At 39.1% G+C, this 19288-nt stretch overlaps 1 protein-coding gene across 1 annotated transcript in view; it reads left to right on the top strand.

Annotated features, from left to right (window-relative positions):
* Positions 1 to 19288, top strand: part of PATJ (PATJ crumbs cell polarity complex component) — a 204809-nt gene that overhangs the window by 136171 nt on the left and 49350 nt on the right. The window contains exons 31-32 of the mRNA XM_067535623.1: positions 9913 to 9985; positions 13817 to 13909. Coding sequence (XP_067391724.1) covers positions 9913 to 9985; positions 13817 to 13909 — 166 coding nt within the window. The remainder of the gene's footprint in view (positions 1 to 9912; positions 9986 to 13816; positions 13910 to 19288) is intronic.

The raw sequence follows: 19288 nt of genomic DNA on the forward strand, positions 1-19288 counted from the left end.
CCAGTTCTCATCAAAACATCAAGTTGTAGTTGAGCCCATACGTTAATTGCCTCGTTTTCTGGGCCCCTTCAATTCCCTTTGAAATAAGATAATCTTTTTCTTAATCATGTTTTTGAGCATTGTTGAGGAGTTCTCTGTAATGTTTTTTAAAATATCTTTCCAAGGATAACTGTGATGGCCTACTCTCCCTCTGGTGAACAGCTGACCCATATACTTAGTGACTGGTTATCTGGTATCTTTACTACCACTGTTATGCCCACTAAGTATTCACTTCTTGTCTCTTTTAGACTTAGAGTTAAAAGGTTTTAGTCTTTTCTCTCCAGGAACTGGAAACACAGTGATACACTTTAGCATTCTAAATCAGACCAAACAATGAGACATGTGAGTTTTTCACTTTGAGGAACATTTTTAAAAAACCTCTTTTTGGAAGAACCAAGATGGAATTTTTCAAAAATGTCTGGTCCCAGCTCTCTAGCCTCCTCAGTTCTGTGCAGCAGCCAGTGAGGCCCCAGGTTGCCAAGGAACTGAGGAGGTGCGTGAAGACGCTGTCAGGAAACCAGTGAAACCTGCCTGGTTTCCCTCAAAAGAGATTTGTCAAAATCAACATGTTCCTGTGGAGCCTTTTGATTTTTGCCAAACCAATATTCTCTGACAGGAAAATGTTCCATTGGAAAATTTCTGACCAGATGTACTTATATTCTAAGCAGGAAAATATTCTCTATATTACCCTGCATGTAAACGTATTGAGACCCCCTAATTTCCTCCACCATGGCCCTATGCCTAACATTTTAGAGCTGCCATTGTTATAACTTGGGGTGGGGAGGGAATTCTCCTTTTATCATTAGAGTGAGGGGCTGTCCCTTGCACACTGTCCTGGCTGTATACACTTTGGTATTCAGGAGTGATTAACTTGGGACAAATGTGTGTAGTCTAGTTGTGACTTGCCTTGTTCAATTATACCCACACCAGTGGATTATATAGACTTCTAACCCATATATATTTGTGTGGCATATCATGTTGTATTCTCACATAATACATATTTTATTCATAAATACATATTATAATCTATGTATAAATATATTTGTGTGTATATACACACATCTGTCTGTGAGGTACAGTATACACAAATATAATGGAAGAACTGTGTTAGTGCAATGAAGAATGAGTTGTTGTACTTGGCAGTACAGAGGATTCAGGGGAGATTAATGATCTTGCCTGCAGCTCCTGTGTTGTTTTCCCTAGCTATTGAAAATTAAATGTCACATACAGCAACTCACTCTCCATTAGTTAGTTGCATGTGGAATGTATGTCTGGTGTGGAAGCTCCGGAGGCTAAAGCAGAACATATGAAACAGAACCTCAGAACTAGATTTAGGGCTGGCTGTCAGGCCATACCTCAGAAGAGCAGATTGCTTGTGAAATCTGCCACACTGCACAAAAATACCATTTAGCTCATAATAAAGGTAGCTCACTTGCTGCAGAATCTCTTTGGATATGAAAATCTCTAGTACGTGTTTTGGATCACATATCAGAGAAATTCATCTAGAAAGGCAATAGAAATGCATGCCTAAATCTTCCTTTTTTTCCAATTTCGGCCATCCGTGAATGAGCCCATTGGAATGGGAAGAGGTTCTTTTTAAAAATAACAGTTCCTCTTCTACATGCGCTGAATTGGAAATGCGGTAACCATTAAATTTGTTCCTATTATGTCTCTTGGGCTAGAAAGGTGTCATTTTAAAAGTTGTTTTCCAAGTTGTAAACATATGTAATGTCTTTAGACTTCAGCAGAACAAACGTCTTTTCACTGCTGCCTGCATTATATTATGGTGCATTGATAATCGATGTATCTGTCTGCTTCACCTGAAGCACCCTTTCAAATATTAATGGAAAGAAAGGCTTTACAGGGGAAAGTGTCATTAGCAATCAGAGCAGTATCTGCAGTGAGTAGGCAATAAAAGGGTAAAAAACAACCCCAAACTCACTGTGTCTAGATGTACATTCATCCTGCAAGTAAACCAAATACACTAAGAAAGTTTTGTTTCAAAATCTAGCGAAAAAACAAATGTTACAGGCTTGAAGTCTAGTTAAACTGTATTAAGCTACTTAATATAAAATGTTCTGGATCCAATCATCGTTATATCATTATATCTGCTTAAACCCCCTTCTCTAGCTTCTCATAAAAAATAAATCCTCATGCCTCCCCTTTCTATTCAGTTGTTTATCTTATTTAGACTATAAACTCTTTGGTATGTGATTGTGTCTCAATTTGTATGCTTAACCATTATTTTTTCATGTGATGATACAATAACCAAATTGTGCCAGCCCCAGAAGTTTTATATGGTACAATTTAACACTGCTTTGAAAGCTTGTGTTTGCTCACTTCTTTTGAAGGATTTTTCTTAAATCTCAACCCCATATTATTTTAATGAAAGTATTGAAACACTGCTAACTCATACACTTTTGTGCTAGCCATATTGGGACTGAAGAGCATAGACATCTTGAGTCTCCATGCATCCTTCCTGTATGCACATACAATAGCTTTTCCAGCTAAAAATGCAAGTGGTGCCTATGTGTGACTGCAAGCTATGCTGGTAGGTTTGCTCCTTGGATGACTTCAGCTATGTCCCTTTCAACTCTAAGGATCTGGAGAGAGCAGAGTACTATTGCATTTCTTATGTTTGAAAACTTGGGCTGAACCACGCACAGACGGCAAAGAATTTTATGTATAAAGCTTCTCCTGTTAGAAGTTTCTGGTACAGCTCCACCTTACCTTATTGTACCAGAAAGTCAGAACTACAAAACAGAAGTGATCGACCATTAAGTTACACAGAATAGTAACTTCAGAGCAGATGAATTGACCTGTTTTCTGGTTGGATGTCACATGGTTGTAAATATGTGTACTTGTTTGTGATGTCACATGTTTGAAACACGGATGTCACACGGTACCCTATAGACTATAGAATCATAGACTATTAGAGTTGGAAGGGACCTCAGGAGGTCATCTAGTCCAACCCCCTGCTCAAAGCAGGACTAACCTCAGCTAAATCATCCCAACCAGGGCTTTGTCAAACTTCAGCTTAAAAACCTCTAAAGATGGAGATTCCACCACCTCCCTAGGTAACCCATTCTATTACTTCACCACCCTCCTAGGGAAAAACATTTTCCTAATATCCAACCCCACTGCAACTTGAGACCATTTCTCCTTGTTCTGTCATCTACTACCATTGAGAACAGCCTAGCCCCATCCTCCCTGGAACCCCTTTTCAGGTAGTTAAAGGCTGCTATCAAATCCCCCTCATTCTTCTCTTCTGCAGACTAAACAAGCCAAGATTGGTACATTATACAGGTTATAAGACTCAATGGCCCTAAGAGTGGTGATCCTTCCACTGCAATAAATTCAAGCAGAAGCAGCAGCAATAGTGGGTAGAGTTAGACTTTCCCCAGCTGTCACCTCTCCTTACTGTTGTATTGAACTACCTATAACCATCCTCACCGTTGCTGAAACTAACAAGCCCATTCACTCTCAGCAACAAGAATCTAAAACTATGCTTTCAATTATCCCACCATTAAGGCACTGGGAACTCTAACTCCCACACTGCAGTTGGTAATTCCCATGGCACAAAGAGCCCTATGCACTGCTGCTGACTTCAGCTAAAGAACTGACCACAGAAATTAGGCATACTGGATTCCTCCACATCTGGTGGGTGAGAGTGAATAGGTTGTAAAAGGAGATGAAGGGCTTGTACATTTCATTGCATGTATAGAGTCAGATCAGCCACTCATGACCCTAGAAGAAATACAAGGTGTCTTCAGCCTTTTCACTTTCACCAAAAAACCAATCCCAGCTCAAAAACTAAAGTGCAGTATGAAAAACTTATCTGATACTTTCTCACATCTAGATGGTATTAAAAACTGCATTATCACCCTTTCCTGAAACTTTTGCTGATTACACACATTGCTGTAATTGCAATGAAAAATATAGAAGTCCCCCACTGTATTAGAAAGTTTTTTACGCCAATTTATGAGCATCTTTTCCATTATAAAGTGGACAGTAATCATTTAAAACAGTTGTTTCTGACCAAACTCCAAAACACAGGTCTTAATGCAGTGCTGTTTCCCAACCGCCTCGTTAATTAGTTACATAAACTTGTTATAGCATATAAAAAGTTCATAGTTGTATTGTTACTGTGTTTTTATTTAGATTCAGCACATGTTGCTGTTGCTTGGCTTTCTCCAGTAACAAACTGGAAGACATTTAGCCTGTAAACATAGTTTGTTTGGTTTTTTTAAAATCACCTGAGCATTGTAAAAAGAAACTATAATCTTTCTGGGAAGGAAAAGCTCAGCTCAATCACTGCCTCTAGTTTATATTAAATAATATTGTACGATATTGAGTGGTAGTGCAATGCTGTTTTCTAGCTATTGCAAAAAGGCTTTGTGAATCCCAAGTACTGGCAACAATTATAACGACCTTGGCTGTGATTTTTCAAAGGACTCTAGCAGAGAGAGGTGCCCCAATCCCATTGGAAATTCAGTGAAAATAAAGCATCTGACTCCCTGAGGCTTTTTTTTAAATACCCGGTCTTAGTCCCCAACAGGTGCAGTTTGCCAGGCAGACTTTGAAATGTTACTTGGTGGTAATCTGGAAGAGCAGTGGAAATTTTACTCTGATGATTGTCTAAAATATTTTAATGTATTTTGTTGGGAGATTCTGTAGGGTTTGATTACCAGAAGAGTTCAAAGAGGGGTTGGTGCCAAACACTTTATTTCCAAGTTTGAAATTCTCCCATTTTTAAAAACTTCCTCTTAGGCTCCTCCCTGTTCTGGTACAAGTATATGAACAAATCCATATGTCCAGGAAGTTAATATATTCATTCTCTCTTAAGTTTGCCATATGTAGAGCCCTGCAAATCTGCAGATATCTGCTTTGTATCTGCGGACCATTTTTGCAGATCACGGATTGGATGCGGATACTAATTTTGGATCTGTGCAAGGCTCTAGATATAGGATCTCAAAGGCAGGGAAGAAGCTGTCTGCAGCTCATAGCTTGGGAGACTGCTTCCCCACCTTCTAGATCATAGTTTCTCAACCACTGGGGGTACGCGAGGCTGGGGGTACCCAGGAAAAAACAGAGTGAAGGGGAGGCAGGCGGCAGCCGCCACAGTCCCAGGAAGCCAGGCTGCAGCTGCCCGCTTTCCACCCTGTCACAGCTCCCAGCTGGGAGGCGGGCACGGCTGCTAGCTTCTGGGGGAGGTGGGCAGTAGCCCTCCACTTCCCGCCGGGTCCCAGCTCCCAGGTGGGAGCCCGGTGACAGTCTCCTGAGTCTCGCGAGCTGGACGGCAGCCACCCGTGCCCCGACTCTGAGCCTCCAGCGCCCCGGCTTGAAGACGGGCAGCAGCAGCGTGGAAGCCTCCTCTGCCCCAGCTCAGATTGGGTGGCAGTCACCCACCTCCCAGGCTGGCAGCCAAGCGGCAGCTGCCTGCAACTTGCCCAGGTGGCAGCTTCCCTCCCTGGCTCAAATCCCAGTGCCCAAGAAAACTTGTCAATTTCACTGCTCTAGCTGAGCAGTGAAATTGACAACTATGACAGCCCCAGATTTCAGCAGTTACCCTCTTTTCCTGTCTCTCTCTCTCTCTCTCCTGTCTCTCTCTCTCTCTCTCTCTCTCTCCTCCTTTCAAATCTATGGCATAAAATTTGGCACGGCACTTTATATTCCCCAGCACTGGCATGCCGCTCAAAGCCTCCTAGCTTTGGCCAACATCATCTCTAGACCAGGTACATACTTGAGTTGCGCACCCCTGGTGTAAAGGTGGTAACCGTACTCACACTAGGTCTGACATCTGTCATATCACGGCCTTATATACTCAGCCCTTCTTCCAACATATGGCTCCTATTAGTCTGTAAATATAAAATCCCATGGAAAATTGAGTGTTGGGGTACTTATTACAAGAATGCTGTGAAGACAAAGACTTTGAACTGAGGAGACTGGTCCCAGGCTGAGAGAGAAATTCAGCTTGTGTAATTCACCTGCAATACCCAGTGGGGTGAGAAAAGCTGTTTGATTCAAATCTTGCTTAGTCTAAAAGTTTAGGATTTAGAATGTGTGTTCACTTTTTAGTTTCTTAAGGTAATTACCTCTGACCCTTATGCCTACCACTTATAATCACTTAAAATCTACCTTTCGATAGTTAATAAACTTATTTTAACGTGCCATTGAGTTTGTCTAAAGTGCTTGGGAAATTTGCTCAGGTTACAGAGGTTGGTGCATGTCCATTTTCCTTTGACCAAGTGGCATACGAATTAATAAGCTTGGACTGTTCAAGAGAGTCGATATTTCTGGAGTGCAAAGGTTGGGGCTTGGGAGATTTGCTGGTTTCATTCTGTATAGTTCATGAGTGGCTTGGAGAGTGTCCATGCAACTTAGCTGGGTGTGCCTCTGCGTGCTGGTGGCTAAGTGATCTCAGCACCTGGTGGGGCTTTGCTGCTCCTCAGTAGCACAGCATTGTAAGAGACCAGGGAGAAGAATTAAGGGGGGTATGGCAGTCCTACAGTTCCAGGTTGTGCCCTGGAGGTCATGTCACACCATGACCCAGCCTACTTTGCAGGACTGGTTAAATGTTCATTTTAAATGGTTGTCACAAAACGAATTAGCAGCTAGTTAAGTATAGACTGGACCAATGAGAGCATTCCCAATGTTGATAGGAAAAGTTTTTCAAGCTGATGTACGATAGCTAAGAGTCATTGGAGGGACAGCTGTTAGACAGAAGGGGTTAGGCTTATGTAGGGGCAAAATATATATATATTTTTTCAGATTTGCTTCCTCTTAGGGAGTAGAGGGAGAGGAATGTCCAGTCTTATACTTAGTCTGGGGAAGAGGAGGGAAGTATGGTAACTTACTCAAACATGCAGGTAGGAGAGAACTGGGTGGGCAGGCTTTTCCAAAAGTGCAAGCTTTCTGCCCCTTATGCATTGGCTTCAGTCCTGCTTGCTTTGATCCTTTGCACTGGCTGAGTTTCTTATGAGATAGTGACTGCTAGTGACATAATCAGTCAGCACTCTTTTATTGCTGACTAAAGTGATAGCCTGGGGAACCTTCCATCCTAAAGTGCCTCACACCATATAGGCATACAACACCACTGAAATGCAGCCACATCTTTGGTGTGAGCTCAAAAATCAGATGGACAAACTGCACACAGCATCCTATACAACAGTGGTGTAAAATTATGGGATGTTTAACATCCTTGCAAAATGGAGAGAGATTTAATTTTTAAGGTACTATCGGAAAGACGAGCATAGTGTGTAAATTTCATGAAAGTTGCTTTGACTTTGAAAGAATGAAGGACGGTCTTGACTCTGGTGAGATTTGAACATGTGCTTCCAGGGAATCTCTGCGCAAATTGGTGTTGGCGATATTTTGCATGCAATAGTATCTTAGAACAGTTTTCTTAGTGGTAACCGTAGTAACTGATGACAAATGTGTTGAATTTTCATTTGCAAACACTGTAATTCAAACATGATATTCAATCCACTAAGCATCTGCTCCCACATCAAAAGACAGTGACCATTAGTTTGAATTTTAAATAAATTCCTGTTTTAATCAAGGAAATTTCTGGGAGTGGAGTGCAAAAAATAATTCATTATTAGTGCTGTCATTTTAAAATATGCTCCCACTTTGTATCTGCTTTGAAGCAGTTTCTATTGAAAAGTATTAGTGTTTGAATTTGTACAATCACAACGGGTAGATTACAAATTGTGATTTTTTGCCACCCAATTCCCCAACCTCCCCACCAAATAGTTCAGTAGAAACTATTTTATATAATTTCCTACAAACCATTTTATAATATCAATATTAAGAGTTATGTCTAGCAATGTTTTAGAATTAGAACGACATTTCTCGCAAAGGTTAAAGTGTGTCCATTATTAACATCAAGTTTACTTGTGATTACAGGCTATACAGTTAGCACCATGAGCTGTAGGTTATGCTAGCTTTCATGCTATTAGTGCTTATGTAAGACTTTGTCCTTTGCTGATAGGGGAAAAAAAGCTGCATAACCTGAATTAATGCAGGTGGAAATTGCTAGGTTTCTCAGACATCTTAGATTTGCTGATTAATTCTGCAGTGTGAGATCTGCAGTGTAATTGCTTTGTACCCTGCTGAAAACAAAAGCAGGAAGAAATGTCCTTGCCTATATGCTGTACTGGTACAGTGCTACATGTTTGGAAATTGTGATGTAAAGATGGAAAAACATATCTGATGTTGCTCGTTACTTCAGATTTCTGGCATAGCTTCCTGCGTGCCTGGGTTGGTGTCACTGGTCATTGGAGTGCAAATATTAGCATATTTTCTGAGTGCTGGGAAGCTTTGAGGAGAGCCAGAAGAAGAGGCTGAGAGAAAGTCTAAAAGTGAAAGATTATGATCGATATAGAGACCATTTTTTAACTGCCTGGCTGTTTGGGTGAAGATAAAGTAAATGAATTCACCAACCGTGGCATGTAGGATTTATCAGTTCCAATGCTTGTGATTTCATTCATTATCTTCTGCTCTACTGAAGGGTATTGATTTAACATTGTCTTTCTGTTTGAGTAATCAGAATTTCCTGGATTTACATGTTTAACCCTTTGAAGGTTAAGCCATATACATGTTTTTCCTTCAGGCACTTACATTCGAAAAGTGATTTTGTAGTGTACATTTGTCTAATTTGTTATTCCAGTAATTAAAGGAAAGAAAATCTTGTGCTTAAGGCATTGGAATTTGGGAGATCTGAGTTCATTTCCTGGAGTAACCACAGACTTCTTGTGTGACCTTGGTCACGTCACACAATCTCAATCCTCCATCTGTAAAGTGGGAATGGTGATGCTTCCTTTCTCTGTCTTGCCTATTTAAACAGCCCCTGCCCTAGAGAGCTTACAATAGTCTGTGGCTATTGAGCACCTAGAACAATGGGGTCCTGATCTCATTTGAAGCCTCTCTGCACCGTTGTAATACAAACAATACAAATATTTTTGTTGTTGATTCATTTGTACAGATTTTTTAAAGCAAAACTTGCAATCTCCCTTTTTTCCTCCTATATGTCAAATACTTCTTTAAAACTATACAAAAACATTAGCTGCAGCCTCCTTACTTGTGTTCTTATTAAAACATAAAGGTGTTTAATCAGCCAATTTTGAATGCCACTGAAGATGTCCTCTTGGAAGTTAGCATGAATATGTCAGTCTTCCATAAAAACATCTTTTTTGGTAAAAAAATAGTCAGTTGTTTACTTAGGAATCATCCAAGAGGAAAAAGATTAAAATTATGATTTAAGTATTATCTTTGAGTTACAATGAATTAAACACATAATGTATTTAGTATTTTGTATTAACTAATTCCTCATCCCTCCTAAAATCTTGCTACGTTTGTTTCAGATTTTCAGAAATATATACAACAAATATGAATTGAAAAGAAAAAGCTACTTTACTAACGTAGATACAATAATGATAGCTACATACCCATATACATAAGTGCATTAGACATGACTTAGGTAGATACTAGGAGCCCTTTCCTGAAGAGATTTTGAAACATTTTATGAGCAGGAAGAGAAATACCAATGCAAAACATCTTTTAAATGTTACATTTTTATTTCCCATTTATTATTCTCTAATACTATTGAATTGCTCAAACCCAATTGAACATAAATTAAATTATTTCCAAGGTGACATAGCATGATCATATATTAACTAATAAGGGATGCAAACAGAAGTGAAGAGTGTACCTTCCTAGGCTTTTAATGTTTTTACATAAGATTAATAGTTTACTAATAAATCATACCTAAAAGAATTATAATACATGAGGCGATGACCAACTCACAGAGCAGTTTAGTCTTTGTGTCTGAATGTGTAATATACTGATTCTGCCTTTTCTGATGTTTCATAGAAATGAAGAAGCAGTTAACCAAATGGCTGTTACTCCTTTCCCATTACCTTCCAGCTCCCAGTCTTCCACTGAGGTAAGATTTTTTTTATTAGGCCTTGCTAAATTAGATTAATCATAATTAGCAGTACAATATAAATTCAAACACCTTGTCTGATTAATCCCTGAAAGCTAATATGCATCAGGTAGGAAATTGACCAAATGTGTGTGTTCCCGTCTTTTAAATTAAACAAGTGGTCTGGTACGAGGTGACAGACATTGTCTTAGTTATTGTGATACAGCAGGAAAATGAATCATTGAACAAAAGTCTCACTATCTCCTGTCTTGATTCTTTTTTCAGAGGGTTGAAAATTTTGTGGTGGGGGGAGGTGTTGCCTGGAACACAAGTGAAATCTGAGGGTCCTCTCAGAGAATAAATTGGCATTTTCAATGGAAAACACATCCTTATAAGTGAAGTCCAAGACGTCCCATCAACTTTTGATTTCTTCAGAGGCATTAGAAGTAAATCCAAATAGCTGAATTTAGAAAATAAACATTAACGGCCTGATCCAATGCCCACTGAAGGCAATCGAAAGATTTCCATATTTATTATTTGCATTACAATAGCCCCTAGAGTCCCAACTATGACTGAGAACCTCGTCGCACTGAGCACCATACAAACACATGGCGAGAGACCATCCCAGCTCCAAAGAGCTTTCAGTCTACATTGACAAGATACTCAAGTATGTAAGGAGAAACAGAGGCATGGTGAAATAACTTGTCCATTTGGCATGACCAGGAATAGAAACCAGGTCTCCTGGCTTTTCTGACTCCCAATCTATTAGACTCTATATATGATTTATGGTCATGCTATATACTACATTTCTGTAGTGGAAATGAGAGTACATAACTATCTGATGTTTTAACGTGGAGTTTTAGTTCCTAGTATCATAATATGCATCTTGCCAACTAAAAGTATATGGATGTTTCTATTTGTGCTCCTACAACAGAGCTTCCTCACTATGACAATGCTATCAGTGCATTCTGTATTATGGTTGTTGCATCAACCCTAGTGTAACTCTTTACTCTTTTGAGCATTATGAATGCAGGTACTTACTACACAATGCAATCTGTAATGTTACCACATTGTTATAAATTTGCTGTCTCATCATAATAATGTAACTGAGAAATATGGTACTTATTTGTAGATATAGCACATGGCTAGTCTTGCTGCTGCTTATTACTTCTGTATCTTCTTGAGCTAATAAAGCAAAGCATGTTTTATGAGTCAATTGGGGCTTGGTCTAGAATTGTTAAATTCTGGTCATTGGTACATTTGCTTTTTGATATTTCAATAAGCATTACTGCAAACATAGCTCATTCTTTGCAATTCTAAATAGAACTTCTGGAGCAGGCTTTGTGCAGTTTTCAAGTAATGTATAAGGCCATTTAGCATACATCCATAATGCAATTCAGGTGCTGTTATGGTATACAGAAAAGCCACATTCATTAACTTTTGTTTCAGGAGAACTCTTTAATCAAAAGCCTGTGTTTTGTTTTCTGTTTTGTAAAAGAAGAGTATTGACTTTTGAACTGATGATTCATGCTCCTGTTCTACGCCGTTTAAGTCCTTATTAGTCTGCAGTTTCTGTGGATCAAGCCTTTAGGTTCGTTTTAATGGTCATTTTGTGACTTCCTCAGTGCCTGTTGTTGCCCCCTACATTATAGCTAGAAATCCCGCCTTCTCATGTTGGTAAATGGTGGAAGTAAGACAAGTAGTAACTTCAGCTGCCATGTTTTTGCACCTCATTGTGTTACCTGTCACCCTGCCCCTGAGCCCCCTTTTCATTCCTGTGGAGCTGAAAGGCAATATTAATTTTGAAGCAGCTTTGTGCAAATGTACATTTGGAGGGAGAGGGGGAAAGGTTTATCACTTGATTTGAGTGATTGAATAGCTCAGGGACTGGTGATAGGTAAAGAGCCTTCTACCTCTAGTTCAACATTTACAATATAAATCTAGGTCATTAGACAGAAGTTGTTTACATGTGATGGCTGTGCCATACCCCATGGAACTCTGTTTGGTAGTCTCACTCCAGCTTGCCATGGCCAAGTGTCCATATCACCAAAATCCACCACTGGGAGGAATCAAAGAATTCTCTTCTATTTGCTATTTGACTCTTAAAGGTTGACCCACTAGGTGGGTTAAGTTACATGCAGTGAAGGGAAGATTTTACCAACTAAATGCAGGATTTTGACCTTTAGGGCTATCCATCAGACCTTTCACACACACCACTTAAAAAAATACCTAAAATGGCTGTCATTGGATATAATTATATAGAGCTTTGTACTACATTTTTTTTGTTGTAAATTAATTGTTTGTATCTTAAAAGGTAGACTATATTGTATACTTTCAGAGGAGACACTAAGTAGATGTTTAACAATGCGTGTGGCTTGTCATTTGCATAAGAATTGTTATATCTGATAAAACAGGCCTGGAGAGAGAAGGTGGGTGAGGTAATAATTTATCAGTATGTCGTGATGCCTACATAACTACAAAATACTATTGCTAAACAGAATTAATGTTGATCTCCTCATTTTATTGGAGTAGTTTAATGAGAAAATGGTTGACTAGTAAACATTCCTGTAACATGGAGGCATGTCTGTTTCTGTGAAACCATAGGAAAGGACACGCCCATGATAGACATACTGGTACAATATTAGCTAGTGAAACCAAAATATAGTGTGTAAGTCTAATAGAAGCACAGTTTGCAAGAATCTTAATTTATCATAAAGCCACCTCTTACATAATGTTTGTCACTGTATGAGGCATTGTTTGTGAATACTGAATGGAGTGAGCCTCCGAAAGAATGGAAAGAAGTAAATTACCTCTTCAGATGGCAGGATGGCCATTTGCATAATTCCCATTTTGACTCCCTCTTCAGAGCCGAACAAGAATTTAAAATGGCTTGGTAAATAAGTTTGCTAGTGAAGATCTCTGTGGGAAATTGGATTCATCATATATAGTCAATTTTGCTTTGCAAGGAAGAGTGGCTTGGGATGTAGAGCAATGTCTTGAGTTCATTTGAGCTATTAAAAAAGGGGAGAGAGAAAAGGGCACTGAAAACATCTCTTCAGCTGCAGGAGCTCAGTAAAAGGAAGAAAATTTTCACGTTAAAACATTTTACATATTTTCCAGGGGAAAAAATAGGCTAACGTTTCTGCTTCTATGCTGTTGGTTTGGAATGTTTTTTAAAATATAATAGCCCTCTCTTAAGCATATGTGGCATCATTTCCCAGTCATGATTATGCTTTCTCTATATGTGGAAAGCACAAGTCACCATGGTATCTATGCCCCAAATACAAAAATTAAGTTTCAGCATTATTTTGGTAAGACCATTTTCTCTGCTTCAACTATGGTAGCGTTATATGTTCCATAGGCTCTTTTTGGTGAGAAACCTCCAAAGAAGGAAGAAAACTCCTTTCCTGTTATATCACTGTCTCTATTACGCAAAGGTGGTTTGTTTGCATGTGCTCTGAAGGAGGTAAAACATATGTTCATCTTCACCTGTTGCAGAAGGGTGTTCGATAGCTGAGCATCATTCAATAAAACACCTTTTCCTGGTTCATGAGCTTCATCTTTGATTGTGTCAGAGTAGTCATCCCCTGGGTGCTGATTACAGTATTCTTGGAATGATGTATGTGAAGTGGGTGGTCCCAAACGTAGTTTGTTCCTGGACCAATAAAGACAAGCACCTGACTTAGGAAACTTTTAACACTATTTGAATCAGTAATGGTTTATTATGGATTTTCTTCCTTGTTTCAAGCAAGCATCATATCACATAAACGCTGTAAGCTGTCTAATTTTATCGTTAGCTATTTAGGGGTAACATAGTTTTGTTTTGTTCTTTAAAATAATCTCTTTTACCAGGATCACAGTGGCACTGAACCTGCAAGCAGTGAAGAAGACAGCTGCTCAGAAGTTGTCATGAAAAACTTGACTGACGATGAATATATCAAAATGGTAAGTATCACTGTCTGTAAAGAAATGTGTTTAGTCATCCACAAAACTCAAAGCTTGGAAAGTGCTAACATGGTGGGTCTGTGACACTCCCAACAGTAGTGCATGAGTACCAACCTCAGGGCAGACTCTCAAAACACCAAGAAACAAGCCCCAAATTTGTCATGAGTTCTAAACTTAGTACAGCTGGTTGGTGAAATCTGAGTGCAAACTCCTCAGGCAAGTTAACAGCCTTAAACAGAGTCACAGACAGTCCCCTTGGATACTCTGGTCTGCCTTGTCACACAGGTGAGCATCTCTCTGTGACAGATGGTCCGTAAGCCCCAGGATCACAGGAGTGTCCAAGTTACTTCTAATCCCAAAGTAGCAGTCACTTTCCCCGGTGCCTTGGATCTCAAGAAAGATAGTGCTGGTAGCCATTCCTATAATAAATACTATGATGATGTATTAAATAGGAAAAGGAAATTAGAGTTATTTAGAAGGTTAAAGCAAGTGAATATAGACACATGAATGAGTTAGGTTTTAAGTGGTAATAGAGACTTCTACGATCAGCAAACTCAAATTGTCCTTTAGGCTTAACCCAAACTAAGCAGGAAGCTCCTTACACCTCCAAAGCCCACAAGCATAGAGATCCTTCGTTCCTTTTGTTTGGTGCTTTTATTCACCTCCTGCTAAGTGATGGGAGGAGTCCACTCACATGACTCATCTTGATGGGGAGGAGAGCAGAACCACTGTAAGAGCTGTCAGTCCTTTTGTTGGTGATTCCTCAATCCAGAGGTAGGGAGAAGAAGTTTTCATGCTGTTGTAATGCAAATGAGTTTTATGGAGTGACCCCTGATTTATCTAAGTGAGAGGAGAATCAAGCTTATGATTTCCTACACCTGTCCAGGTGATTTAGATGTAAATATAATTTTTTCTATATGGAGGTACAGGAGTTGTATGCAGCAACCTGGTCCCTCTCTTGAGCTGTACTCGGCAACACAGAATTCATGTCTACTTTTGTCAACCATATCTTCCATGCCTAAGGAAAAAAAGCTTGTGGTTGTATATCACACTCATATTTGTATCATAGCTCCATAGATTTTAGGGTCAAAAAATTCATTATCATAATCTAGTTTGTCCCCTTGCATAACACAGGCTATAGAATTTCTTCATCAAATCCGGAACTTCTGGTTTATTGTGATACTGTCAGTGTGTGCTGTAATAAATATCAGATTCTGCATTGATATATGGTGGTTTTTTGTTTGTTGTTGTTTAATGTGTTAGGATTCTGAGTTATCAGAAGCCTGGAATTCCCAAAGGTTGTGCCTTAATCTTCATTCTAAGGCCCTGTTAGAGGTTAAAATAGAGACGTACTAAGTATACTGAGGAGTGATTAACCCACGGGAACATAAAATTTGCTGGAACTATCTTTTTGTTCCCCTCTCACCCCCCAACAGTCTACTATAGTTCTTCAGGTAGTGCATTAATTGAGACATGCTAGTTATACACAATCTATGTAAATTATTTTCATTGAAGGAATGGCTTTTTTGTTTGTTTTGGCGGAGTTGTTTTGCTTCATGAAGTCTTTGGAACCAGTCCTTGTTTTTTCCAAACCTATTTGTTTTTAAAAAAATATTTAAATATTACAAACAAATACTTGGAAGTCCGCTGAGTTTTTACAAAGAATCAGAAGTTGATACAGTATTTGAGCATTGAAATTCAGTCACCCAACTAACATTGGTTTGTTTCTATTCCTGATTTACAAACTGCTCATGGGCTGATTATGTGCATTTGACTGAATTGTCCAGACCACCCTGGAAGTTCCACAATATTAATGGTCTTGAAACAAATGAACTGGAGTTTTAATGCATGAATGCTACCTGTAAATGCAAATTTTTGTTACTTTTTCTTGCCTTATTTGGCATACTGCAGCTGGGAAACTGATTGAGATACAGATTAATATGAAAGAAATACACAAAGTATGAAGTGGGTGAAAGAGACAAAGAGCAGTAAGGAGAAAAGTTTGGGCAGACACTAGGGAGTGGATTACAATGCGGGAGATTAGGGCAGAGATGTAGGTGGGGGTGGAAATGAGGAGGAGAAACATGAGTTTAATATAGAAGCATGGAAGCTATTGCAGAGATCCAAGAAGGAGCAAGGGGGAAGATGTAGCTGGAGCAATGGGAAAGAAAGATTATCCTGGCAGCTCCATTTTTGATGTAATGGAGCAGAAGAATTGAGGAAACCAGTGAGAAGGCTGTAGTAATCAAGACAGGAAGTTATGAAAGCATGAACTAGGGCATTGGCAGTAGGGATTGACAGGAATGGGTGATTGAGGGAAAGAGTCCAAAGAAAAGAACAGAAAGGTATGGCCACAGATGTGGGGAAAGAAGATATCAATAGGATACTAAGATTACAAATGTAAGTGACGGGAAGGATGGTAGTGTGTTGACAATGACAGAGAGCAAGGAGAGGAGAAAAATTTAAGGGGAAAGATAAGATTGTTTTTATAATAATAATAATACCTAGCTCTTATATAGTGCTTTTCATCATAGATCTCAAAGCACTGTACAGTGGAGCTCAGAATCATTATTGCCATTTTATAGCTGGGGGAAATGGAGACACAGTGAAGTGAATTGACTTGTCCAAGAGTAGGCCAGAGCCAGAACTAGAACCCAGGTCTCCAGAGTTCCAGTGTAGTGCTTTATCCACTAGGCAATGTAGTCTTGGTCCAGTATATGCTTGTTGTACATCCACTGAAGTGACTGGGTTTATGTTGGGTGAGTTTAGACCACTGCCTGTCAGGTCGTTACTGGTTTTGTTTTTGTTTTTTTTAAGACAAATAGGTGGAGTTGTAGGACTGAAGAGAAGGTAAAAGGTTTAGGGACAGGGAGTTGGATTTGGAGGATGGATATAGTGCTAACAGGTTAACCAGGAACATCCTTGTGGTTTCAGATGATACTGACTCTGGAGCAAGAGACAGAATAGGCTGTAAAAATAGTGGCAACAGAGTTGACAATAAGCTGTGTAAGGTCTTTCTCACAATCCAAATGTTGACAATTGCTTGGTGAACCATGGCAAGCAGCTCTAGAATGTGGAGATGTTAAAGGGTTTTGGAGATTTCAAGAATACTGGCTATATAAATACTCACATCTGTAAATGGCTTGACTGTTGTTGCTTTCCTCCACGCCAGAAGGCCGTATGTTCCAGGCCTATACTGCTACTTGAACTTTTTGCTCCTTGCTAACACTACAGTGCTGTGCTCAATGACTCATTCTTTAGAGGAGACGATAAACAGAGATTCCTGCTTCCAGTCTTTTGGTGATTGTCTAGGCCAAAGGAAGAAGATGTCTTATTGCTGAGAGCATAATACTTCCCCTATTGCCTGTATAGTCACTTCACCACTAGTGTTTACCTTATTTGTAAATTTAGGAGAAAAAATACAAACTTATCTGCAAAATCTCTCTCAAATGAGTACAACTGAAAGCTGCACCATGACACCAGATGTTCTCAATTACGCCAGCCTGCTGAGTGCAGAATTTTTTCATTTAAGTTCGGAGGTTCTAAGAATGTGGTATCTCAGCAAGCTTTTGACATGTGGGTTTTAAAAGTGACTTTTCCAGCTGACATGCGCTTCCCACAGCATGGGTGACATGTCTGACCAAGTGGCAAAAGCTAGAAAGGGATCCAACTCACTGTGTCCATTAACTCCTGGTAAATTTGTTGGGCTGCCCCTGGACACCCTGTGCTGCCAGTTCATCACTTTTAGAAGTACAAAGTTACATAACAGAATTGATCATGAACCCGTATGAATGCAGGGGATGGGAAGGCAACTTATTTCTCAGGTGAGATCAATGAAAGTGCTGCCAACTAAATACAGTGCTAACAGATGGTGGTAGAGATTAGCAGATGGAATGCTTTGATGTTTTTCTGAGGACCTGGCTGTGCTGATTCCTATGAAGGGTCATAGAAAAAGAATGGAAGCTTTTTTAATCCATAAAGTGATTCTTTCAGAATCTGGGTCTTGACTGAGATGAAAATGGTCTGAGTGATAATTGAGGGTGCTCTTCAAGCAGCTTGCATTCTTGATGTCTGTGCAGCATGCATTGCTACATCATGTACATAGAAAGGATAATTAAATTCATGTGAAGCAGATAGAATTGTATTCGAAGTATTTGGTCATGGAGCCTTGATCTGTTTTTATACAGCTGAAAGTTGTGTTCTTGAAGCACCCAATGGGTAACAGAGGGATTTCATAAAGTGGTTTGTGGCACATTTGAGAGGATTAAATCTTTGCTGAGCACAAAGTATTTAAGACATTTTCAGGGTTAGATTCACAATAACCCTTGTGTTTTTCAACAAGTTAATGTCTCTTTATTAATATGAATTTAAAGCTGAGTAATAAAGTAATTTCTTAATCTTCAAAGTTCTCAATGCATGCGAGATGAAGTTTCACATGTTTGAATCCCATATAGCAAAATGAATAACGAAGAAGAAGAATAACAAATTATGGAGCATATGAAATAATTCCCCACTGCTCATTAGAATAATCCCTTAGAAATCAACATTTGTAATCTTTCCATACTTATTTTTTCACTTACCATGTCTGGTAATAGAGTAGGCATCACTTTATCTACCTTGTCTTCCTGCCATCTATGCAGACTTTAAAGGAAAATTTTAAAATAATTTAATATATTTCTTTTACAGTTGCAGAGTTTACTATTTTTCTTACATTTAGGGTCTGCAATTATTGATTTTTACGAGATTTGAGGAAACGATTGATACTTTCAAATTTGGGCACCTAAAATTAGGCACCTAAACGCATATTTAGACAACTTAATAAGTGTCTGATTTTTATCACTGGTGCTGAGTATCAGTAATATCCCTTGAAGTCAATGCTCAGCATTTCTGAAAATGAAGCCACTTATTTAGGTGATTTTACATGGATATTACATGGATATTTACTATGTTTTGTTACCTAAGTCTGAAAATGTTGGCATAAGTGTAGCTTGGCTAAGAGACAATGAAGAAGAGCCGTGAAAACTGTCTGGAAACATCTGAGGAGTGTATAAACCAAGAAAGGAGAGGAATTCTTTAGGATGTTGCAAGGAGATAAAACTAGAAGTAATGGGATGAAATTTAGGTAGAAGAATTTAGACAGACTAATAAGGAAATTCTCCTGATAGTGAGATCTACTTGTGTCTGGAAAGTGATAGAAGCACCATTGTTTGAGATATTTGTAATAAGACTGGATGAAACATTATTAGTATTTATTTTGTTGTGCAGAATAATATTGTGCTGGCAAGGGAGAGATGGATTAGATGACTTTTTAGTTCACTCTTATTTGTTGGCCCAATTCAGCAAGCTCCCATGGGACTATTCAGTATGCGTAAATTTAGA

This window comes from Emydura macquarii, unplaced genomic scaffold (genome assembly GCF_026122565.2).
Source record: "Emydura macquarii macquarii isolate MOO-44397 ecotype Brisbane River unplaced genomic scaffold, CSIRO-AGI_Emac_v2 contig_3506, whole genome shotgun sequence".
NCBI lineage: Eukaryota > Metazoa > Chordata > Testudines > Chelidae > Emydura > Emydura macquarii.